Source organism: Equus caballus, chromosome 5 (genome assembly GCF_041296265.1).
Source record: "Equus caballus isolate H_3958 breed thoroughbred chromosome 5, TB-T2T, whole genome shotgun sequence".
Classification (NCBI taxonomy): domain Eukaryota; kingdom Metazoa; phylum Chordata; class Mammalia; order Perissodactyla; family Equidae; genus Equus; species Equus caballus.
In genome coordinates, this window is record NC_091688.1 from 54,515,736 (window position 1) to 54,540,048 (window position 24,313).

At 44.0% G+C, this 24,313-nt stretch overlaps 1 protein-coding gene across 1 annotated transcript; it reads left to right on the forward strand.

Moving 5' to 3' along the window:
• Positions 1 to 1,473: 1,473 nt before the first annotated feature.
• Positions 1,474 to 24,068, forward strand: LOC138924185 (putative neuroblastoma breakpoint family member 5). Its single transcript, XM_070267588.1, has 8 exons — positions 1,474 to 1,651; positions 2,367 to 2,456; positions 3,658 to 3,760; positions 10,467 to 10,681; positions 21,014 to 21,062; positions 21,690 to 21,904; positions 23,000 to 23,051; positions 23,843 to 24,068. Exons 1-8 carry the CDS (start codon positions 1,474 to 1,476, stop codon positions 24,066 to 24,068), a joined length of 1,128 nt encoding a protein of 375 aa, XP_070123689.1.
• The last annotated feature ends 245 nt before the right edge of the window (positions 24,069 to 24,313 follow it).

Consider the following 24,313-nt stretch of genomic DNA (forward strand, 5'->3'; position numbering starts at 1 on the left):
TGCGACAGCGAGTCTGCCAAGTCTCAGGCTCACAAGACCCATTTGGGATCAGATGCTGAGAAGGTGAGGAGAGGGTTCAGGGCATCGTTTTTCTTGCCTGCCTCTCCTTGTCTTCGAAACCTCAGCTTCATTGTCACTGAACCCCCATTGCACATGTACACTGTGGATCATCAACCATCCCTGACCCTTGAGCTTGAACTGACTGTGTTCTCTTAGTGGAATACAACTACAGGTCAGTGGCATGAGGACAAGTCAAAGAGATCTATCGATCAACGTTCCATAAAAACTGCCCTGGATCCCTGTCTGTTCAATATGTAGGTGAACTGAAGGAACATAAAAAAGTAGCATCACGTTTAGAAATCTTTCCAAAAGAATGAGCACAACATGTATTCCGGGGTATATACCTAAACTATTTTAATCATTTTAACAACTCAGAAAGAGCTCTTGTGGTACTAGAATGAAATCCATGAGTGAGAAATATGACATGTGTTGTTTAGTGACATTAAAAGCATGCTCTTCAAACATAGTGAACAACATTTTGATGAACAACATCCAAAAAGCAACCAAGAAATAGAGGAGGACTTTGGGAGGTAGGGATGTTAAACTTGACTTGACTTGCTGCCCCAGTGATGGAAAAGAAGCCAACGTGACACAAGGATACAGCAAACAGAATATTTAGAGTTTCAGGACAGAACACATTTTTTTTTAAATGAGTTGTTAATTCCTTTATATGATACTCTGCTGTTGTCCTACAACTTTTAATGGATATAGAAAAGACGGTAGAAGAACATCACCATAAGAGTCTAAAAATTTAACATCTTTCACTTGTGGAAAAACTTTAAGCTCTGTTTCAATTTAAGGAGAAGGTTGGGTGACTTCAAGACAGCCCTTAAGACAATAAAACTTGTTGGGAAACTATTTCTGCCTTGCTGTTTTTGTAAACATACAAGAACGAACATTGAGAAACAGTTATGCTTAAATATGTCTTGAAAAGAAATAGGTTGGTACTATCAGGACAAGGGTAGACACCTCTTGAGAGTGGCTGCTGAGGATGGCCCCATCAGTGGTGACTTTCAGAAGAGACCAGGTGGCCTTGTGTATCATCAAGGCCTAGGCAACGGGAAGGCAGGGGCTGCTAAGATTCCATGACACCCCCCACCTTCCAGTTCTGTTTTTGCAACTCCAGACCGTTACCCGGCATGCTGGGTCCTCCCTCCATCACTCGTGTTGCAGGGTGAGCTAGAGGCAGTGCCTTTGGCTCGGAGCTCTGGTGTCTTGAACCTTGTTTTGGGGGTTACAGACTCTCAAGTGCTGTGGGGTGTTGATCACATTGTTCCCAACAGTAAGTAAGAATTCCTGGATCATACCCCTCAGTCCTCATTAAACCTATTTGCTTTCACTCATTTTTAACCCATTCTGTGTTTGGGTCTCTTCTCCCCAGTCCCTGACCTACCTCTTCTGCCCCACGTCAACATGGCAGTTTCTCTTGGCCCTGTGTCTGATCCGGGGGCTGAAATGACCCTCCTGGAAGTCAAGCAGGAGCTTCAGTCCCAGCTGGAACAAAGCAAACAGGACTTTCGAGACCTGAAAGAGAAGTTCCTTGTCTCTGAGTCCACTTCCTACATCCTGGCCAACCAGCTGCAGAAATACAGTAAGTCCTACAGGGTCATGGTCACCAGAGTGATGAGTGACCACTATGTTCCCCCTAAGAAACTAAAAACTGTCCATACCTCTTCTTCTGTTCCCTGAGGCAAAATAAACTTCATTCTGACCACATTCCAGGAAAGGTGCAAGTGGGTATTTTACCCTCAGTTTGCTGAGCATGGACAAAGCGAGGCCCAAAGAGTTGAGGGACTTTTCCAGATTGGCAGTGAGGTGTAGGTGGGATTAGAGTTAAAATCCCAGTGATTGATTCCTGGTGCAGGCACAGAACTATGTGTTTCTCTCTGGAACAGGCTAACCTCTTTCGGTCAGCATCCTCTCTGTATGGGACCAGATCCTGCATCACTCTTGGCCTAAATGTCCGGGACTAATGAGCTCCATCAGTTCAGGCTTCTCTGAGGTCCCACTGGTGAAGCTCTGTGCTCCTTACACTGGGGAGATGGGGTGATGGTACACACTGGTGGAAGCAGGTGATGTTCCCTGCTTTACAGGAGCCTGAAGATGAGTGTGCTCCTCACTGACACTGTGGTATCCATGAGTGATGCCATCAAGAGAGAGATGACCCTGCTGAGCGGGAAGCTGTGCTTCCTGAGCACAGGCTTTTCTTTCTGAGTCCAAGGAAGCCACTTTGCCTCTTGGGGTGAGGTAGAGGGTGTTTCTGGGGAAATCAGAGAATCCGTACCCCTCTTCTGTGTCTCTTTGAGCTGGTGAACCTTTGGTGATGCAGGACTTCCAGCAGGTCCGGGTGACCTTGAGGATCTGGGCTGTGAGACATGGCCAAAGTGAGAATGACGGTAAGTGGGGGTGGCAACCAGCCCCAATAAAAACTCAAGCCAGTGTCTGTGGCAGGCCCTTGCCTTCCACAGTCAGCCTCGCAATTGGAAGCTCCATCACCTGTTCAGTAAGAGGGGGCTGTGGTGACAAAAGGGATCATGAGAACAGGGCCTCGTGCAAAACAGAGTGATTAAAAGGGATCTTGACAACTCTGAGTCTGAATGGGTGTTATTTTCTAATAAACCATCGTGGGAGTGGTTAATTTAAAATGACTGACGCAGAGAAATGTAAACATTGAAAGCTGCTATTTAAGAAAGTGAAGAGATGAGGTTTTGAGAAAGGACTAAGTTTTTCTTACAGCTTTTTTTTATAGGCGTAACATAACTGTAGGAAACAAATTTTGAAGATGATGAAGAAGAAAGATGTCACCCAAGATCTTGTGGCGAGGTAACACAGTGCATTGGTGAAGACTGAGCTACTCATCCTGGGCTCAGATCCAAGCTGTGGTTTCTTCTGAGCCTCACAGTTTCTTCCTCCGTTAGTATGGTGCTGTCATAGTGCCTACTTCTTTGAGTGGTTGCAATGAATTACATGAGTTATTTCTGTAAAGTTACTGAAACAGTTCTTTATACACAGGAAACACTATTTATTAGTTCTCTTTGTACTGCTTTGAATTGAAAACAACTTCTTTAACAACCCGTGCCTATTTCCTTCAGGGATTGATGGCTATGCCTTGTACTTTTCAGAATTGCATTCATATACATTTATATTTCATCGTGAAGGTACTTGTCCTTGAAATTCTGAGCTCAGAGGACCCAACCATCAGTAGGCCCAGGGGCCTTCCCCAGCACACAGGGATTGCTACTTCATGCCGCTGCTTAGTGTTTTAGTCAAGAGGCTGCAAGTCTTGGTAAAGTGGCCCAGGACTCGGGGTCAGTCTCAGGGCATGTGAATTCTGAGCTTGCCAAACACCAGCTAATCTTGTCTGGTCACTTTCTCTGCCAGGGAGCTTCTCTTTGCTCAGCTGTCAAATGAGGAGTGACCAAATGCCATGTATTTGGGAGGCTGAGCAATAGGATGTGGAAATCTCAGTGGAAGCCTGGTGCTGGGGTTGTATCTCCCTCTGAGAGAAGAAGATGGAGCCTGCCTCCTCCCTTGCAGGCAGTGACCACAGCAGCATGGCCAGTTTCCACTGAGGCCGGCCTCTCTGTCTTTCCTCAGAGTGTGGAGCATGCAAAGACATCATTGAATCGGTGCTGGGGGAGAAGCTGCAGTTCCAGGAGGGGAAACCGACAGAGAAGTCAACGTTAGTGGAGAAGCTCAAGTGAGGGGGGCTCTGTGCTGGGCGTCTGGTGGGAAGTTGTAGGAATGTCTGAAGGGGGCAAGGAACAACTCTGGGCCAGGAGAATGGCCCAAATTTTCATGGCAGCCACATGCGTAGGAATTTGCATAACACGATTAGAGAACAATAACTGGTAAATTATGGACTCCAATTACTCAAAGTTTCCTTGACTCTTTTTTTTAAAATAAAATGTATTGAGGTGAAATTCACATAACCTAAAGTTGACTAAATTCGAGTGAAACATTCAGTGGCATTTAGGACATTCAGGATGTTGTGCAATCACTGCCCCATTTACCTTTAATCACAATCACTTCCTGACTGACTACAGTTTGTCAGACTTTCTCTGAAAAAAAGCTGTCTTTCTAAAGTTTTTGAGAAACCTCCACACTGTTTTCCACAGTGGCTGCACCAATTTCCATTCCCAACAACAGTCTAGGAGGGTTTCTTTTTCTCCACCTCTATACGGAATCTAAAAAACAAACCAAGCAAAACAAACAGACTCATAGACACAGGAAAAAAACTGGTGATTAGCAGAGGGAGGAGGGGTTGGGGTGGGTGAAATGGGTGAAGGGGATTAACAGGTACAACCTTCCAGTTATAAAATAAGTAAGTCATGGGGTTGGAATGTAGAGCATAGGGACAGTAGTCCACAATATTGGAACAACTTTGCATGGTGACAGATGGTAGCTAGACTTATCGTGGTGATCATTTCATCATGTATATAAAGACCAAATCACTATGATGTACACCTGAAGCTAAGACGATATTGTATGTCACTTATACTCCCCCAAATGTTTCTTAAATGCTGTTTTCTTGGCACTGACCATCTCGTGTTCTTTCCAATTAGCACCAGCTCTGCCTGTCTACATTTCTGTGCCTGGATTTGTGTCCATTCAAAACCTCAGGCACTATGTGTATTTTTCCATGGAGTGGACATGGCCATTCAGTAAGGAAGTGCATGGACATCTTTATGAAGCAGCTTTAGGGAGACATTTGGTTTGCTGAAAGAGGAAAACGAAAAAGGAATATCAAGGGATCCTACAGGAGCACTCTCGGATACACAGGAACACTTTGTTTTACCTTCTTGTTTCTCTTTGCCACAGGCAGTGTTACCACCTACAAACACAGGTTCTTTAACTGCCACACAAGAGGAGCCAAATGGAAACTGGGACACCAGGCTTATGGCAAGGAGAGGGCTTCTATTTTGGGTAACATAAGCCAGGAGACGAGAGTGAGCCCTCACATTTGTCTCATTTCATCTCATGTCCCTGAAAGAGGGGTGGTGAGCGCTTTTAAAAGTTTGTGAGAAATGTGATTGCTTGTAGATGGCAGAGGAAGTCGGTGGCCTTACTGGTCGGAGCTTTCCCACCAGCCTGCATTCGGCCTTGGGATGCTGTTTGCAGGGAGGAGGAGGAGATGATAAGGCACCCAGGTGTGGGACCTTGGCCACTTTTCTCCATGGCAGATAGTGTATTCTGGAGTCAGAAAGTAAGCAGGGAAAGAGTGCTTTGGTTTTAACCTCACATATGTTGGGTTTAATGCAGGGGAACTGAGATCAGGGCTGGCATCAATTCTCCCCTATTGTATGTTTATTTCTCAATCTTGAGGGATTTGGGGGTGATGACTGATCTATCTACTTCCTGCTAAATCAGGGCATAGGTTGTCCCATCTCATTGAACCAATCGTTTAATAAGGTGGCGATGCAGGTGGGCTCCTAAAGTTAGGCCTGTATTATGTAAGTAAGTAACCAGGTATTTAATAAGAAGCATTTCCAGAGAAACAGAAAGAAAAGAAAGAATGTTAACGGTTGGAGCAAATTATTAATTAGTTCATGAGCCCAGGTGGAAATCAATTAAGATTCTTGGAAGTCATAATCAAAGCATTTTCTTGTTTTGAGTAAGATTAGCCCTGAGCTATCATCCACCGCCAATCCTCCTCTTTTTGCTGAGGAAGACTGTCCCTGAGCTACCATCTCTGCCCATCTTCCTCTACTTTATATGTGGGACACCTGCCACAGCATGGCCTGACAAGTGGTACAAAGGTGCACACCCAGGATCTGAACCAGCGAACCCCAGGCCACTGAAGTGTAACGTGTGAACTTAACCACTGTGCCATCTGGCTGGCCCCACAGTCAAACCATTTTTTGTGGCTTGAAATGTCTCTGATGGTGTCCTCGGGCACTCAGGTACCTTTCTGAGTGGCTCACACAGCAGCAGGCATGAATCTCTCCTAAGTTTACATGAACTCCTCCAGGTTCACTTTTAAAGGCTTCAGGAAAACGGCAGGTTTAGTTTTCAATGATTGCAAATGGAAATGATGGAAAACATTATTTTGGAGATTTGTTATTTCAGATATTTGAGGAGAGTAGATGAATTCAGGATCCAGTCCAGATTACAGATGCAAAACAACAATTTCAAAGATAATTAATGGAGCCAGAATCTAATATTCATGAATGTGTATTTTAGTCTGTATTGAAACATAATTTTTCTCTCTAAAATTACCCTCCATTTTACCAAGCATAGCCAAATGAAGAATAACTGGACTGTAAGATAAGTTTAGTTTTAATAAATTTGGCCCAATTATTTACATAAGTACAGCAAGAATAGCAATTGATCCTATCGGCTCTTTTAAATCTGTTTGGCTGGAAGTTCTTATAAGGAATCTCAGATTGAATTTTAAAGGCTTCTCAAGGCTAAGAAAGCCAGACCAAGCACTTGTCATCAGATTCCATGTGCCAATACCTACAGATTTGGGTGAATTCCTCTCTTCACAGGTCCCCAAAATATTGAGGTTCCTTGTACCTGCCAGTGGGAGTGACATTCTTTACTTGACCTTCCCAGGTTTCTGGGAACCCATAAGCAAGGGACCAGGCCAATATTTCCAAGTGTCTTTATTCCGTAAACTCAATCTTTGTTTCTCAAAAGCTGGTCATATCTGAGCCCCTATGTTTTCTCAAATATGAGGTTCCAGTCAAAGCCTTGCAATTATAACCAGTGTTTCTAATTGTGTCCTGTTATAAGAAGAACAGGTTCTTATTGAAATTATGCAAATAACTATAAAGCCATGAAAAGAAGAACACTTAGTCATCAGGAGTTTTTAAATTCTGGAGGGATCAGATAGGGAGAAAAAGACAAACATTTTAGTTTTGCTTGCAAATGTATAATCTCATCAAATTGCTATAAGTTTTAATTAGCATAAGACAAAAGACGAAAAGATGTCCTTGAAACTGAGAAAACAAAATGCAAACCATATTTAAAAATTAGCAAGATTTTAAACAAAAAGTCATAAAATTATAATTATCCCTATCAGTTTACTTAGTTTTAGGTAACCAATTCTTGATTTTCGGATGGCAGTTTCATGAGGCCATCAGTTATCCCATTAGAGTTCTGCAATGTTTTACCCAGTTTAGTTTTATTATCTGAAACTTTCCCAGAAACCTGTATTCTAGAGTAAGCCCCAGAATCCTTTCCGTGAATTTCTTTAAAGATGAAAGATATTTGTAAAAACACCAGAGTAAAATAAAAACTGTCTGTAAATAATAAAAGACTTAATAATGGCAATTGACAAAGAAACTTGGCTATTTTTGGTGACACATAACATTCCGAGACAACAACCAGAATTATGGCTGACAATCAGGACAGGTCAGAATTATAGTAACTTTACACAATTTTTAAAACATTTATATCAATGACATTTACCCATATAATATCATAGGTCCCTATGAAACGATGTTTACTTATCCCTTTAACCACAGTGACAGTTAAAGAATTTTAGGTGAATGCAGAGAATGAAATATTTGTAAGAAAAACCCTAGTGTCTGTGACTAAGGACCCGACAAAAACAATATAGGAAATTTATTCTGATAAAACTTTATCCTTTTACATCTATTTGGTTTACCTGTTCTCAACAATTATATTTACATCGTCTACGAAAACCTCACGAGACATTGAACAAAATGAGCTGTTATTCTAAGTTATTACTCTTGTTGACAAATTTTGTAACAGAGAGAGCATGAGCTCATTTGATGAGTAAACCCAGGCCGAATGTCTGCATTATATCCGCTGCTGATAACTCTGAGAACATGTCTATTTTAAATCAAACCAGCAAACTTAAACAGGCTTTTATTTACCAAAGTTCATTTTACATCCCGTTAAATAGCTTTGTCTTTTAGATGGTTCTGTATGTTAATTAAAGACTGTGTTCCGTTATAAGAGAGTTTGAATCCTCTCTTTGAAGGGTGACCCTTCAGGTGGACTCATCTGAAACAGCGGTTCCCCAGAGTGGCCATTATAATTCCAAATTATCTCAAAAGTTTCCCTATTTTCAGTTGTTTAGTTTCAGATCAGGCATTTTGGGGGAGTTGAAGTGGCAAATCTCAGTGAGAGAAGAGAAAGAAGCAGCAGGCTTGGCTTCTGCCCTGGCATGTTTAATTATTTGATTATTTTTCTCTTAAAGAGGCAGTAAAATATTTCTTATTATCTTTAGAAGCATCAAAAGATTAAAATAGGCTTCCTGTTGTAGCTGGCTTGTTCCGATTGCATGTATCTGTTTGAGTAAACTGAAACTGCCTCATTTTGGCCATTGTAAAGTGAGATCTCCTCTACATCTTCAATTCACAGAGCCTGAAGGGTGGGTTTATAAGCTCTTGCAATATCAGGCAAGGGACACGTTCCCCAGCGACACATAATGTTTATTCCCACAACAGAATCTATAATACAATCCAGCAAAACAGATGTAATAGTTTTACAGAAGGTCTATTTACATACACCAACTTTTACAAACCTTTATCTTAATTTTTTCAACTGTTGTACCCCTAATTACAACTTATATTAGAATTCCATTCACAAGTTTTGGCATTACAATATTATGTAGGGAATGCATTCTCAGCTAGGCATAATATTTATTCCCAAAAAACATCCAGGCAAAGTTGACATAACCTCCTCATATAATATTAGGGTAAACACTTCAATCTTTATACTTGTACCAACCTGAGCAGCCTAATTGTTGCCCCAAACAAGTGTTGATAGGTTTCTCGCTGTGATTTCTGCCTACTGACTTTTAAAAATTTTTTCAAACTGGGGTAAATAGAACAGGTTTGTCTGGTATTCTTTAATGTTGGGGGGCCAATAGGGGGTCCCTTTAGCCCATCCAACCTTAGGCAGTGTTTTAGTAGAAGCTTCCTTTTGACTTTATTTTGTGTCTCTTCTATTCACCCTACTCTTTCTTTTTAATGACTAAAGATTGCCATCCTGTTGGAGTGAGTTCTGTCACTCTTCCCTTCTTCACTTCTCTTTGTTAACTTGATGTTTCCATTTGCATCTGTGAGACCACAAGAAGAAGCTGAGACCCCAAGTTTGATTACGTTTCTGAGATTAGTCATTGTATTTTCCTTTTAATTTGGTCTTTTCATAGGTACCAATACAACAGCGCTTTATGAAGACAGCTCTCTAAAAGTTTTCTAACATAAGGATCCATTGTTTGGCCATTTTCTCTCCAGAGTTTAAAGAGTATTGTGGTCAAGCAGTGTCACAAAAGAAAATCACCTGTTTCAGACGTTGGCTTATAACTATAATTAGACCATCTACTCAGAATTAACCCCAATGAGCTCTGCTTGGCGACAGACAGCATGTTTCCCATTCCGATACACAGAGATCCAGACACAGAAAAACCAGACACCAGTGAACCAGTTCCCAGATGGAGGGCAGAAAGTCCTACAACTGTTCCCACTCCAAATGCGCGCCCAGACGGCCCCTCCGTGAATGGAAAGGACCCCAGATAGCCCTTCCATGAATGGAGGGGACCCCAAAAGAGGGGAAGGAAGTTCACGGGCATCTCCGAGGCAACTTACTCTATTTCAGAGTCCATCGACTTCCCAGAAGGAAGAAGAAGCAAACAAACCAATCTAGAACCTGTTTCCTTGCCATAAGAAAATGGGCCTAGGGTCAGTGGCTCCAAGGCAGATGAAAAGTGCTGGGGGCAGTCCCTAGGGCAAATGACCTAGGTGGCTGCTGGACTGCTTCCCAGGAAATCCCAGTTGGCCTGGGGCCATGGACCCATGGACAAGAGCTTCCCATTGGCTCATCAGATTGTTACCACCTACAAACATAGGTTCTTTACCCGCCACACAAGAGGGGCCCAATTAAAACTGGAACACCAGGCTTATGGCAAGGAAAGGGTTTTTATTTCGGGTGACATGAGCCAGGAGATGAGAGCGAGCCCTCACATTTGTCTCATTTCATCTCGTCTCACTGAAAGAGGGGAGGAGAGGGGTTTTTAAAGTTTTGTGAGGATTGTGGCTGCTTGTAGATGGTGGGGGGATTCACTGGCCTTGCTGGTCGGAACTTTCCCACCAGCCTGCATTCGGTCTGGGGACACTGTTTGCAGGGAGGAGGAGGAGATGATAGGGAACCCAGGTGGGTGAGCTTGGCTGTTTGTCTCCATGGTGGATGGTATATTCTGGATCCAGGGAGTAAGCAGGGAAAGAGTGCTTTGGTTTTAGCCCCACATATGCTGGGTTTAATGTAAGGGAACTGATATCAGGGCTGGCACCAGCAGGTTGCCATACATGTGCCAGAATTCTGCTACAATAGCTCCCTGGGGATGTTTTCACAGAAATCTCCATTTAAAATCTTATAATCTATGGTTCGACTCTTTGCATGTTTAAATGGTCTCTTCTGTGCCACCCTAGGAAATATGATGTCCTAATCCAAGATCAGGCTCAAGAGCTGGCCCAGTTACGGCAAACCATAGAGAAAGGCATAGAGCTCTCTGTGCTCCTCAAGCAGCACCTCAGGAACCTTCTCACCCACGGTGACCCTACCAACTTCCAGGGTCAGGGCTTTCAAGAGCGACTGGCTGAGGGATGCAGGCTGGCAGAGCGCCTTGCCCGAAAGCTCAGCCCAGGTAAGGCAGTCGTGTGCCCTGATTGCACTGAGCTGCTCCAAGAGATTCCACTCACAAGGATTTTTTTTCTTTTTAACCTGTCGCTCTGGTTCCCATGTCCCATTTGGGGCCATCACGGGACCAGCACTGGCGGGGTGGGAACAGAGAGGAGAAATGCACTGGGTACAGGCCACAGTGGTCCAACTAGATGTTTCTTTCCTGATGGACAGTGAATCACATTAATTGAGTTCTGAGTGTTGAACCCCCTTTTCATAGCTGGAATCAATCTCACTTGGTTGTGGTGTATAATTCTTTTTATACTTTCTTGGATCCAATTTGTCAAATCTTGTTGATGATTTTGGCACCTATGTTTGTGAGACTGATTGGCCTGTAGTTTTCCTTTTCGTAACATCTTCGTCTGGTTTTTGTATTAGGAGAATGCTGACTTCATAGAATGTGTTAGGATGTATTCCCTCTGTTTCTATTTTCCGGAAGAGATTGTAGAGAACTGGCCTAATTTCTTCCTTAAATATTTGATAGAATTCACCAGTGAATTTATCTGGGCCTGGTGCTTTCTGTTTTGGAAGATTCTTTTGTTGTTTCAATTTCTGTAGTAGATATAAGCCTATTCAGATGATCTGTTTCTCCTTGCGGGAATTTTGGTAGATTGTGTGTTTCAAGTAATGGATCCATTTCAAAATTCAGGGCACAGATTGGTTCCTAACATTCCTTGATTATCCATTTGATGTCCATGGGATCAGTAGTGCCAGTCCCTCTTTCATTTTTCATATGAGTAATCTGTATCTTCTGTCTTTTTTCTCATTTCTTCTCAGCATAGTGCCTGCCCTAGAGAATGTTCCATGTGAGCTTGAGAAGAATCTGTTTTCTTCCCTGGTTTGATGAAGAATTGTAGAAGTGTCAATTCTATCAATTTGATTGATGGTGCTGTGTGTTTCAACTATATCATTCCTGATTTTCTGCCTGCTGGATCTCTCTGTTTCTGACAGAGGGGTGTTGAAATCTCCAACTGTAATACTGGATTCATCTACTTCTCCTTGCAGGTCTCTGTTTTTGCCTCAGTTATTTTCTTGCTCTTCTCCTAGGTGCACCTTAAAAACTGTTATGTCTTTGGAGAATGGACCCCGTTTTGTTACATAATACCCCTCTGTATCCCTGATCATTTTCATTCGTCTGAAGTCTACTTTGTCTGAAATTGTTTGAGCTACCGCAGCTTTGTTTTGATCAGTGATAGCGTGGTATATCTTTCTCCATCCTGTTTCTCTTATTATATCTGTGTCTTTTTATTTAAAGTGGATTTCTTATACACAACTTCTAATTAAGTCTTTTTTCTTCTTCCACTCTGACAGTCTATCTTTTACTTGGTGCATTTAGACCACTGACTTAGAAGGTTTTTGTTGATATACTTGGATTAATGTCTACCATATTAGTTACTGTTTTATATTCATTGTTCTTTTTCTTGGTTTCTCTTTTTTGTCTTCCACTCTTTTTCTGTCTTCTCTGGTTGTAAAAAAGAATTTTAGGTGATTCCATTTTTTTCTCCTCTCTTGGCATATCAACTGTACTTTTATTTTTTCTTTCATCTTTTTCAGTGGTTGCCCTGGAGTTTGCAATGTACATTTAAAAATCATCCAAGTGCTCTTTCAAAGAACAGTATACTTTTTCATGCCTAGCACAAGTGCCTAATAACACAGTATTCCCAATTCATTCCACCCATCCGTTAGAGCATTACTGTCATTCATTTCACTTATCCATAAGCTGCTTATCCAAATCCATTATTGCTACTATGGTTTTGAACTGTTATCAGTTAGATCAATCAAGAAAAAGACAAATAAATTATTGCATTTGAATTCATCGCTTCAAAATGCTCTTCCTTTCTTTGTGTAGATCCCAGTTTCTGACTTATATCATTTTCCTTTGTTCTGAGGAATTTCTTTCAACATTTCTTGCACGGCAGGCCTACTGGTGACAAATTCCTTCTATTCTTATTTGTGTAGGAATGTTGTCTTTTTCTCTTGCTTATGAAGGATAATTTACTGGATACAGAATTCGAGGTGGGTGGGGCTTTTTTCTTATACTCCCTTCTCTTCTTGCTTGCATGGTCTCAGAGAAGTCTGATATACCTCTTATCCTTACTCTTCTCTGGGTAAGATATTTTTTCCCTCTGGCTTCATTTAACTTTTCTTTTGTCTTTGATTTTCTGCATTTTGAATATGAGATTCTTTCCTAAGTGTATGCATTTTGGTATTTCCCTGGTTGGTATTCTCTGAGCTTCCTGGATCTGTGGTTCAATGTCTCTAATTCATTTTAGGGGATGCTGGCCCCACGGCCGAGTTGTTAAGTTCACACGCTCCACTCGGCAGTGCAGGGTTTGACTGATTCAGATCCTGGATGCGTACATGGCACTTCTCATTAAACCATAATAAGGTGGCATCCCACATGCCACGACCAAAGGAACCCACACTAGAATGTACAACTATGTGCTGGGGGCATTTGGGGAGAAAAGGCAGAAGAAAAAAAGAAGATGGGCAACAGTTGTTAGCTCAGCTGCCAATATTTTAAAAAAAAACCTTTGAGCGGCAAAAACTAAAAAAATTTTTAGGAAATTCTCAGTCATTATTGCTTCAAATACTTCTGTGCTCCTTCTGATAGTCACATTACACATATTTACACATCTTGTGATTGTTCCAAGTTCTTGGATAATCTCTTCCTTGTCATTCTTTTTCCTCTTTACATTTCAGTTTTAGAAATTTCTATTGATATTTCTCCAAGCTCGCAGGTTCTTTCCTCAGCCGTGTCCAGTGTATTGCTGAACCTCTAAGGCACTCTTCATTTCTGTCCCAGTGTTTTTCATTTCTACCATCTCCTTTGGATTCTTTCTTAGAGTTCCCATCTTTCTACTTACCTTACCCATATGTTCTTGCATGCTGTCTCCCTTTCCCTTTGGAGTCGTTAGCATATTAATCACTGTTGTTTTAAATTCCTGGTCTAGTAATTCCACCATGTCTGCCATTTTGGAGCCTGGTTCTAATGCTTATTTTCTTTCTTCAAACTGTGTTTTTTTGTCTCAAATATGTCTTTTAATGTTTTGTTAAAGCCAAACATGATATACTGGGTAAAGGATTTGAGGTAAGTAGGCCTTAGTGTGAAGTTTTGTCTTTATCTGGCTAGGGGTTAGGCTGGGTTTCCTGTTTATTGTAGCTGTGGACGTCAGAGGCTTAAATCTCCTCTAGAATTCTAGCTTTTGTGTCCTCCTCTGTCTTGAGTGTCCCTGGAGATTTCTGCTTAAATGAGGCCTGAGAACTTGCAGTTCTTTCAGTTGTATCCTTTCAGTTATATTCTCCTGTTATCATACAGGATCCCTATGGATGTGCTGGTAAGGTGTGTGTATGTGTGGAAAAATTCCATAGTCCTATGATCAGGTCTCAGTCTTTGAGTCAGCCTGTGTCCCTGGGCTGTGGCATTCACAGGAGCTTCTCCGGGTTCACCTTTCTGCTCTCTTCCATGGAAAAGGAAGGCTAAAGGGGCTGGAATTGGGTATTTCCTTTCCCCAAGGTCAGTTGGGATGTGGTAAAATCCCAGTTGGTTAGGCTCTGGTCAAATAGTTTCTTTGAGAGCAGGCTTTGTCAAGAAAAACAAAATGCTCTGGATGTAGCTCCCAATAGGTACTTTCCTCTCATGCTGCCAGAAGTGTAAGGAAATTTTTCTCTTGTCTTCACTGTGAGAAACTGATAGGGCTCCTGGACATAAAACTCTCCAGAACTCTTGGGTTTATCCCATGACTGGGCCCCCTGATGCTTTTAACTCAAATTTCTCCACCCTGAGTCTCCAGCAATTAGTCAATACATGCTAAGTTTTCCTACTCTGGTCCTGGCTCCTGCCTAGGTTTCTGCTTCAATAAGTTGTAATTCTCTGTGTTTGCCTAGCCTGTCTGTATCTCCAGTTTGGGGGGCAGTGGTTTGCTCTCTGACCTTCATTCCCTGATGGATCTAAGAAGAGTGGTTGATTTTCAGTTTGTTCAGCTATTTTCTTGTTGTGAGGACAGGAGTGGTCACTTCCAAGATCCTTACATGTTGGACCAGAAACTGGAAGTCTCCTTAGACATCTTGAGGGGAGACTGAGAGGATTGCTTATGGTCTGCTTAGAGAAAGTTCCCACTGTGTTTGAGAGCCAGCTTTATGTCAAGACAAACAATATAGTTGTAGAAGTCCAGAGGGAATCTGGTCAAGTACATGTTGATCTTGGGAACAAAAGACGTTTCTAACATTTTTTCCAGTTTCACGTACAGCATGCCATCAGGGAAACTGTCTGATGGATCATAAGAACAAGAAAGGGCATTCGTTTAATACAAATAAGAGACCTTTCAGTATGATTCTCTCAGTGTATCCTGAAATTGCACTTGGGTATTTATGTCTTCATGACCAGACAGGCCATTGTGTTTACAATGAGTGGCATGGAACTCCTTAGTGCCTGCTGGACATTTCTGAATTTGGAATTTCTGAATTTGTCTGCAGAAAATCATGCAGAGGAAGAGAACAAAGAAGAAAAAGCATCAGTGGACCCCAGGTAACAAGGAATGATCAGGGCCTGGAAGAAGATGGGTAAAATATGAGGATGGTTCCCAAATAAAGACCAAGAGGTCAACACTAGCCACAGATTTCTAAGGCAAAAGTGACAGGAACTGCTGGTTGAATTATTCCGTTCACTTAACCGATCAGGAAATAGCCTTCTAAAAAGGTTGTCATTTGCTTTTGTGATACTTGTCATTCTTACGTAAGGGAAATGAACCAGTCTCGGGGAATTTGTTGTAGTCTCAGAATCCATCTGTTCTCTCCTCTGTGGCCAAACCTAAGATGAGATGGATATCTGCTTTCTGCATGGTGGGATTTAGCTTGTTGGCGTGCATTTCATAGCAAGAAATGTAATCAGACCAAAAAAATCATGTCCTTCACAATATTGATAGAAAGAAGTCTAGAAGGCACAATGTCTCTGGGCAACTACGATGTGTCAGGAACGTGTATTCCTTGGGTGGCAGTGTGTAAAATTCAACACCATTTCTGCACACGGTTGAGCCACTGTTCTGGTTCTCTGTGTCTGCTGAGTGCAGTTTCTGTACCATACAGGTAGAGTTGATTCTCCTTCCTCATTTAGTGCTATCTGGCCAGTTCACTGAGCGCCCACTCCCCTCTCTCCTGCCCTCAGGGGCAGCCAGACCATGCCCTCATCATAGGAGGATTGTTTACCTTCTCTTTGAGGGGACTGTCCCTCACTTTCTGTGACCACTCTCTCTACCACCAATCAGGACCACCTGGGACTCTGGCATTCAATCCTTCTTGGTTTCATCATATCCTTTTTCCCCTAGCCTGAGAACAGAGCTACAGGAAAAAGAGAGTGTGAATGAAGCCCTGATGGGTTCAGTGGATGAAGGCCCTATGACTTCTTCCAGTCACCAGTACCCGTCTGGTTCACACGAGCCTCCCAACACCAATGTTTTCTTGTCTTAGGAGCATGAAGACTTCTCTGCTCTGGTTGCAGCTACTGAGTACTCCCATCAACAAGAGAAGAAAGCTCCAACAGGTCTCCAAGGTAGTGTCCATATTCATGTTCTCCACGTCCCTGTACAGGTCAAGATATGTCATCTCTTCAGTCTGGCCCTGGAGACTTAACTTGGTTTGAATCAGAATCTAGGACTCAGTTTGAAGCATACACATCAGGTGGGTCAGGTAGTTCAACACTCTTCCGAGTCCCAGGCCAAATCTCTGTCATCCCCGTTACCATGCCCGCTCCACTCCAAACAGCAGTCTCTGTCTCCTCTAAGTTGGTTTATCCTCAGTAGGGAGCCATTGAAGTGTCAAAAGATAAACACCTCTTGAATGTGTCTGGAATTTTCCCTGAATGCGTGGTGTGAACCCTGGGATCCTCCACCACTTTGTATAGCAAGAATCCTGTTCTCTAGGTGGCACCATAGATTCTTTCCTATTTTTGAGTGAGTAAGTTTCATCCATCAGTCTAGTCTCGGTGTATAACTTCATCCAAACCAACAGCAGGCAGGGTACCTGATGGAGTAAGAGCTGAATCTTGCAGCAGCATTTCCAGAAAGCATCTAGATGACCTCCTCATGACCTCTGGAAGAATATGTAGAACTCTTTGCCCAGGTTCAGGGAAGAGAACTTCGTTGTAGTGATCTGCTAATTCAGAGACAGTCTGCCCTATGACTCAGGAAAGGAAGCCTGGTCACTTTTCAGAAGACCCAACCTGAGACCTCCTGGAATATTCTCAGGCTATCCTTTTCTCACGCTGAGAATACTTATGTCCCTGTGTTTAAACAGGCCCCTAGCTTGGTGATGTGTCAAGAATCAACTTTTTATTATGACTGGCCCTGTCCAAATTTATTTGCAGAAACTCAAAAAGATCAGAAGGATGAGGAAAGAGACAAGCCAACAGCCCCCAGGTAACTGATAATCCTGGTTGTGAAAGCAATGGTGACATCTGAAGATCTCAAATCCAGGGGAAATTAGAAAGTACCAGTAGGCCTATTTCATCCCATCAGACTACGATGAATTACCCCTTTTAAGAATGCTGTCTATTTTCTTTGGACTTGTCCTGTTAGTTTCCACTTGGTATTAATTTCTCAAGTTTTAAGAACCTAGAATCAGTTTGACACAAGGCAAACTAACCAATCTTAGAGATTTCCTGCACTCAGGGAGACCACGTGTCCTCTCTTGTTTGGGGAAAACTAAGATAAGATGCATAACTTCTGTCTGCACATTTGGCCTGTTTAATGCTGAGGATTTCATAGCATGACATATAGCTAGACAAAAGTGGGTATATGGTATTACAGTATTGAGAGAAACAGGCCTAGAAGGCACAAGACGTCTGGGAGCCCACAATGCCCCAGGAGCCTTTACTCACTGGGCCTCTGTAAGAAAAGTGGAACAGAAGTTATGCTTTGGAGTTGTAGGAACTCCTGTGGTTCTCGTTGTGTGCTCTGTCATGACTGTGCCATAGAGGAGAGCTGAGTCTCCTTCATGAATAACTAGTTATCTGGACAGGGCAGTGAGCACCTGCTGCTCTCCCTCTCCTGACCACGGCAGCCTCACTTAGTTGCAGTCATAGAAGGACTGTTATCTTCTTCCTATTTCAAGGGGTGCCCTCTTTACCTTCTGTGACCTCTCCCTTAGTCTTCCAATCAGAAGCAGTTGGGAAGTTGTGGTGTCCAGTCTTTCCTTGTTTAATATCCTGTTATGTTTGTGCCTCTGGGCTCGGCAGGGAGCTCCAGGAGGAGGAGGAAATGAATTATGCGTGTCAGGATTCTTTGGATGAACAGTATTTGACTCTTTCCAGTCACCATGACTTGTCTGAATCCTGCCACCCTCCCGACAGTCCCACCATCCCATCTGATGAGCATGAAATCTACTCTTGTCTGGATGGAGCCCATGAGTACTCTGTTGTAAAGAAGACAAGCTCTGAATGGTCTGCCAGGTAGCCTCCATGTTCTTTGTGCTCACACCTCTGTCCAGGTACACAAATGTCTCTTTGATGGCAGGCCTTGGAGACCCATCCTGGTTTGAATCAGAATCTAAGATTCAGTTGTAAGCACAGACATTGGGTGGGTCAAGTAGCTGTACACCCTTCCAAGTCCCAGATCAAATCTCTGTCACCCTGGGACCCAATGCCAAGCACAGGGTGGTGAACACCAGGTAAACCAGAGTGGGGAGATTGAAGAGATCATAACACGCTTCCAGCCACCACTGATGCTTGTGCACAACAGGAGTCTCCATGAGCTGCTTCTATAAAGATGGGCCCTCTGATCTCTCCTGTAATTTTCTTCCTAATTGAGTTCCTGAACTGAGCATTAATGACTGTCCAAGTAGGGTGGTAGTCTTGCCTATCTCTTTGGAGATGTTGTTACCATGGTTCCTCAGCTCTGGACCCTGGTCCTTCTCACCTCTGAGCTATCTTGTCCTTGCTCAGGAACAAGACAAAGATACCTCTGTCTTTCCATGTCTGAAGTTTTCTCTGAAATCAAGGCATGCGCCCTGGTACCCCCACCTCTATGAACCACCCAGGATCCTGGCCTCTCGAAAGCACCAACACGCTTTCCTCCGCGGGGCCTAGGGATTCTACCCATCAGTCTCGTCTTGGTGTATAATCCCATCTGTCTCACCAAAGATCAGGGTGTCTGTGGGGCCAAGCTGACTCTTTCAGCAACACCTATTGAAGGCTGCTAAAATGTTCCCTGTGATCTTTGGTGAAAAAAAGGACATATTTAAGTGTTTGTTCGACTCAGGGCAGAGGATATGGGTGTGATGATGTACCAGGGCTGGGCCAGTGTCTGACTAGACATTTCTGTATTTGTTTGCAGAAAATCATGAAGATGAGGAGTATGTAGAAGAGAGAGAACCACTGTCCAAAATGAACTATCAGGGGAGGGTGAAGGACAGGGAAACTATGGAAAGGGTCCTAGAAAGAACAAGGAGTGCAAAGGTGACCACATCTGTGATGCAATGGTCACCCAAACCTGCAGATTGCACTCCTGTCATTCCCACAACCAACAACAACATAGCCCTCTTAATGGGGTTGTGCAGTCTCTTTCTGGTACTTGTGGAGTTAGTCTGAACCAAGGTGAACTAACTACTCTCATGGATTTCCTGTACACACGGACATCACGTGTCCACTCATGGATGGTTGGTTAAAAGGCAGGGTGAGATTCATATCCACTTACTGCAGAGTTCATCTTAGGTCGTTGGCAGGTATTTCACAGCAAGGAAGGTAACTAGACCCCCCCAAAATTGTATTATGCTAAATACTGAGAGATGGTGGCCTAGAAGGTACAAAAACGCTGGAGTCGGCAATGCCTCAGGAGCTGGTATTGCCTGGCCACTGATGTAACTTTCAAAAATATTTATGCATTTGCCAAACATGTCCCAAAATTCTGTTTTGAAGGCAAATGGGCGATGTTCTCACAGAAACCTCTGTGGAGGTCCTAAGAACCTTTCACTCAAATTCCAATTAAACGTTTTGCCTTCTAACCCACCATAGGGAGTTTGATTTTCTAATTGGAGTTCAGGCATGAGAGCTGACCCAGTTAAGCCTAAAGACATGGGAAGGAAGAGAGCTATCCGTCCTGCTTAATCAGAACCTCAAGGACCTCCTGGGCCAAAGTGACCTTAACAACCTCTGGGGTCAGGCCTTCCAAGAGCAATTGGCTGAGGGATGCAGGCTGTCCCAGGCCCTTGTCAGCAAGCTCAGCCCAGGAATGGGGCCACTGGCCCTGATTGCACTGAGCTCTCCAAGGTCCCCGGCTCACAAGAGCCTCCACTTCTCCCCTTGTAATGTTTTTGCCATCTGTCCTGGTTTCCACATCAGACTTGGGGTCATGACAGGACGAGGAGTGGCTGGGTGGGAGGACAGAGAGGAGAAATGTACAAGGTGGAGGTGATAGTGTTCCAAGTGCCTGCTTCCTCCATGATGGGCCATGGCCCTTGGGACAGGGGGAAGCCTTCACCCAGTGTTAGAGCACAGAAAGGCAGACATGATAGGAGGCAGCTAGTTAGGCTGAAAAGAGCCCTGAGCTAAGCGTGGATGTTCCCAGGCTCCAGCCTGAGTTCTGTCTTTTCTAACAGTGGGTGAGGGATGGAAGTATCCTTCCTGGATTTCAGTTTCTTCATCTCTAACGTGATTAACACAAGTGTTGCATGCTAGCTGTAGCATTCCAATAGGGAATGTCTATGAGTGTACTTTCACAATGCTAGAGTCACTCACTGGGTTTGATTTCAGTCCTGGGTATGATAGATCTGGTAGTGGGATGTGGGTTTACTCTAGAATACTTAGCACTTAACGAGGTGAGAATTTTCCTGGTGAACAGTAGACGCAGACGTGGAAGTCCCCACGAAGGTCCAAGTCATGTGAGACTCGTGGGACAGAATTGCTTTTCCTCTCCCGAGAGAAAGGAGGAAGTTCTCTGTGAAAGGCATGATGAGACACAGAGTCACTGAGCTTGGGAACCAGCCTTGTGGCAGGAGGGAGGAGAGAGTGGGAGGAGCCCCTAGGAAAGCTGGAGAAGCATCTCTTGATCTGGGTAAAAAATCAATTTTTAACTCCTTGCCCAATTCAACCCAGAGCATGCCATTCTGGGATCCATCAGATCAGGGCCACTTTGCCTGATCGATCAGAATACCATGGCAGCCCATTTCCTTACAGACAAAACATGACACCTTTCTGAACTCATGTAGAGATAATTCGTGTCTCCAGGCCCAGAGAGGCACCTGTATTTGTAACGGGTGAAGTGGAACTAGCTAATGTCTAAATGGACTTTTCTCAATTTCTTTGCAGAAATCCATGAAGAGGAGGCTGAAGAACAACTGGGATCACTGACCCCCAGGTAACAGTGAAGGATCAGAAGAGGGTAATGTACAAGTCAAATGCAGAGAGGGTTCTGGAAAGAACAGATGCAGAGGTCAAAAGTAGCTACTTGCCTGAAGCAAGGAGGCACAAAACTGGCTGATTGTGCTGGTCTCCTCCACTCCCCCCAACTGGATCATCCATGTTCTTTGCAGCATGTGGAGTCTGTCTCACTCACAGTGAGGTAACCAGGCCTAGAGACGTCCTGCCCCTTCAGAGATGCCTTCTTCTCCTCCGGAGGGTCAAAACCCAGAGTAAGGTCCATACCTGCTCTCTGTATGTGGGCCTGAGCTTGTTGGCAGGTATTTCATGACAAGGAAAGTCACCAGACTAAATAAAAATTCATATTTTGTCTCAACCTTTAGAGAAGGAGGCCTAGAAGTTACAAGATCTCTTAGAGTCTCCAGTGTCTCAGGAGCATGTATTTACTGGGTCACAGTGTATAAAATGCAAAAGGAAAGATGAAAAAATGTGGTCCACCAAAAATGAGCAGATTTCTACTGGGAAGGCCTTTTGGGGATATTCTCACCGAAATCTCTCTCAAACTCCTTATCATCTCTCATCACCCTATTTCCACTCTGAGGATTTCTCTTCCCTCCCACCTTAGGAAATACCACTTCCTAATTCATGATCATGCACGAAAGCAGACCCAGATACGCCAGACATCACGGGAAGGAAGAGAGGTCTCTGTCCTCCTCCATCAGCACCTCAGGGACCTCCTCACCCACAGTGACATTGGCAGAAACTGGGGACAGGGCTTCCGAGAACAACTGGCTGAGGGATGCAGGCTGGCAGAGCGCCTTGTCCACAAGCTTAGCCCAGGTAAGGCGGCCACAGGCCCTGATTGCACTGAGGCTATCCAAGGTCCCTGGCTGACAAGAGCCTCCGCATCTCCCCTCATAATGATTTCGCCAGCTGTCCTAGTGTCCACATAGCACATGGAATCATGAGAGGACCACGGCTGTATGGGTGGGAGCAGAGGGGAGAAATGCACAGGGGGACGTCATAGTGCTCCAAGAGTCTGCTTCTTCCCTGAGGGACCGTGCCCTTTGGGGCAGGAGGCAGCCTCCACCCGGTGTCACACTGCAGAAAGGCGGGCGTGACAGGAGGCAGCCTGTTAGAGTGAAAAGAGTCCTGGACTGAGCATGAGCTCCTCAGGCTCTTGCTTGAGCTCTGGCTTTTATAACTACAGGCGAGTGATTGACTTCTCCTTCTGGGATTTCTGTTTCCTCATCTGTAAAATGGGTCAAAAGATGTGTTGCATGGTAGCTGTAACTATTAAAGAAGGGAAGGCTCATGAATGTACTTCAGAAAAGGATGATACTCCTAACCGTTTGGAGTTTATTTAGTTATAATCCTAAAATGTGGGGGCAGACACATTGATTTGTAATAGAACACTTTCCACAAAGAAAATTTTCCCCTCTAATGCTGTAAAAGACAATTTGGAGTTCCCCATGAAGTCCTGGGATGTGTGGAGGTGTGATTCATGGAGTTTTTTATCCTCCTTTTAGAGAAAGGAGTAGGGTCTATGTGGGAGTTCTGAGTGGACATAGAGTCACTGAGACTGGGAACCTGCTTTGTGGAAGGAGTGAGGAAAGAACTAGAGAATTCCAGAGGGTAACTGGAAAAGTACCCGCTGATCTGGAGACAAAAGATATTTGATCTTTGCCCAGTGAAACTCAGAGCATGCCATGATGGGTGTCCAGCAGATCAAGGACATTTTGCCTGATGGGTCAGTACACCCTCCCAGGCCATTCCTTCAAAGTCAAACGTGGGGTTGTCAGCACAATTCTCTCAGTGTGTCCTGACCTCATACACAGGTCATTGCTGTCCATGCCCAGGCAGGCCTTTGTGTCTGTAATGGGTGAAGGGGCACTATTTCATCTCTGTCTGGACATTTCTGAATTTTGTTTGCAGAAAACCTGGAAGATGATGAAGATGAGGAAGAACAAGAATCACTGACCCCCAGGTAACAATGAATGAGGAGGGGCTAATAAGTAAGTGTAAAGTGTGGGGAGAGTACCTGAAAGAAAGACCCTGAGGGCCAAAAAGCCCCAGGTTTCACATGCAAGGGGAAACCAACATTGCCCCTCCCCTGGTGCTGATTTGAGTCACTCCAGCAACGATGGCAAAGCCCTTTGAACGAGGTTGTCTGTTGTCTTTGTGGTACTTGTGGCCTCAATCTGACAAGGGGAACTAAGCAGTCTCAGGGATTTCCTGCCCTTAAAGAAATCCCTTGTTCTCTCTTGGAAGGCTAAAACAAGGATGAGATGCATGTCTGCTTTCCCGACTGTTGGCCTTAGGTCCTTCATAGGTATAGCATCACCAGAAAAGGAGCTAGAGAAAAATTTAAAAAAAAAAACAACATTAACAACATAAAGGTCACAGTATTGACAGAAAATGGCCTAGAAGGCACAAGATCTCTGGGAGTCCACAATGCCTCCGAAGCCTGTATTCACTCGGCTGCCATATGTAAATTCAGCACAATGTATTCACAAACTGGAAGCCATTGTATTGGTTCTCCGAGTGTGATGAGTCTGCCTTACAGGGAGAGTGCAGGCCCCATCATCATCTCGTTGTCTGGCCGGTGTACTGAGCACGTTCTGCTCACTCTCTTTTTTTCTCTCTCCCTCTCTCCTGTTCCAGGACAGCCAGGCTTTACCCCAGTCCCTTGGACCCTACCCTTCAATCAGAACCAGCTGGGATACCGTGATGTCTAATCCTTATTCATCTCTTCTTCTCTCTTCCCTCTCTTACCAGTCTGGAGAGCGAGCTGCAGAAGAAGGAGATTGTGAATGAAATCCTTCAAGATCCATCAGGTGAACAGAATTTGACTCCTTCCAGTCCTCATGATCTGGCTGCCTCTGGGGAGCCCCTCAGAAGCACTGCCTTTCCATGTGATGAGCCTCAAGTCAGCTTGGCTCTGGAGGCAGCCACTGAGTACTCCTATTATAAAGCAGATAAATCCAAGTGGTCTCCCAGTTAGCCTCCATATTTTTTTAAGCTCACCACGGCTGGCCATGTAGAGAGATATACTTTCTGCAGGCTCTTGGACCAAGTTTTAAGTACAGATTTCAGGAGGGCTTCGGAGCTGTGCTGTCAGCCTGTCCCTCAGTGGCATCTGCAAGCCATTTTTCCCCAAGTGAGAGAGAGAAGGGATCATGACCACCTCACAGCCACCAGTACAGCAGGGGCACAGTAGGTATTTGTCAGACCTCTTTCTTTAAGATG

Excerpts from the sequence above, each read along its gene's own strand:
- LOC138924185 (XM_070267588.1), top strand. The coding sequence starts at position 1,474 with ATGGCAGTTTCTCTTGGCCCTGTGTCTGATCCGGGGGCTGAAATGACC. Across the intron at positions 2,457-3,657 it reads TGGCCAAAGTGAGAATGACG|AGTGTGGAGCATGCAAAGAC; the intron begins GTAAGTGGGGGT and ends GTCTTTCCTCAG. Across the intron at positions 21,063-21,689 it reads CTGGGATCACTGACCCCCAG|GAAATACCACTTCCTAATTC; the intron begins GTAACAGTGAAG and ends CTCCCACCTTAG.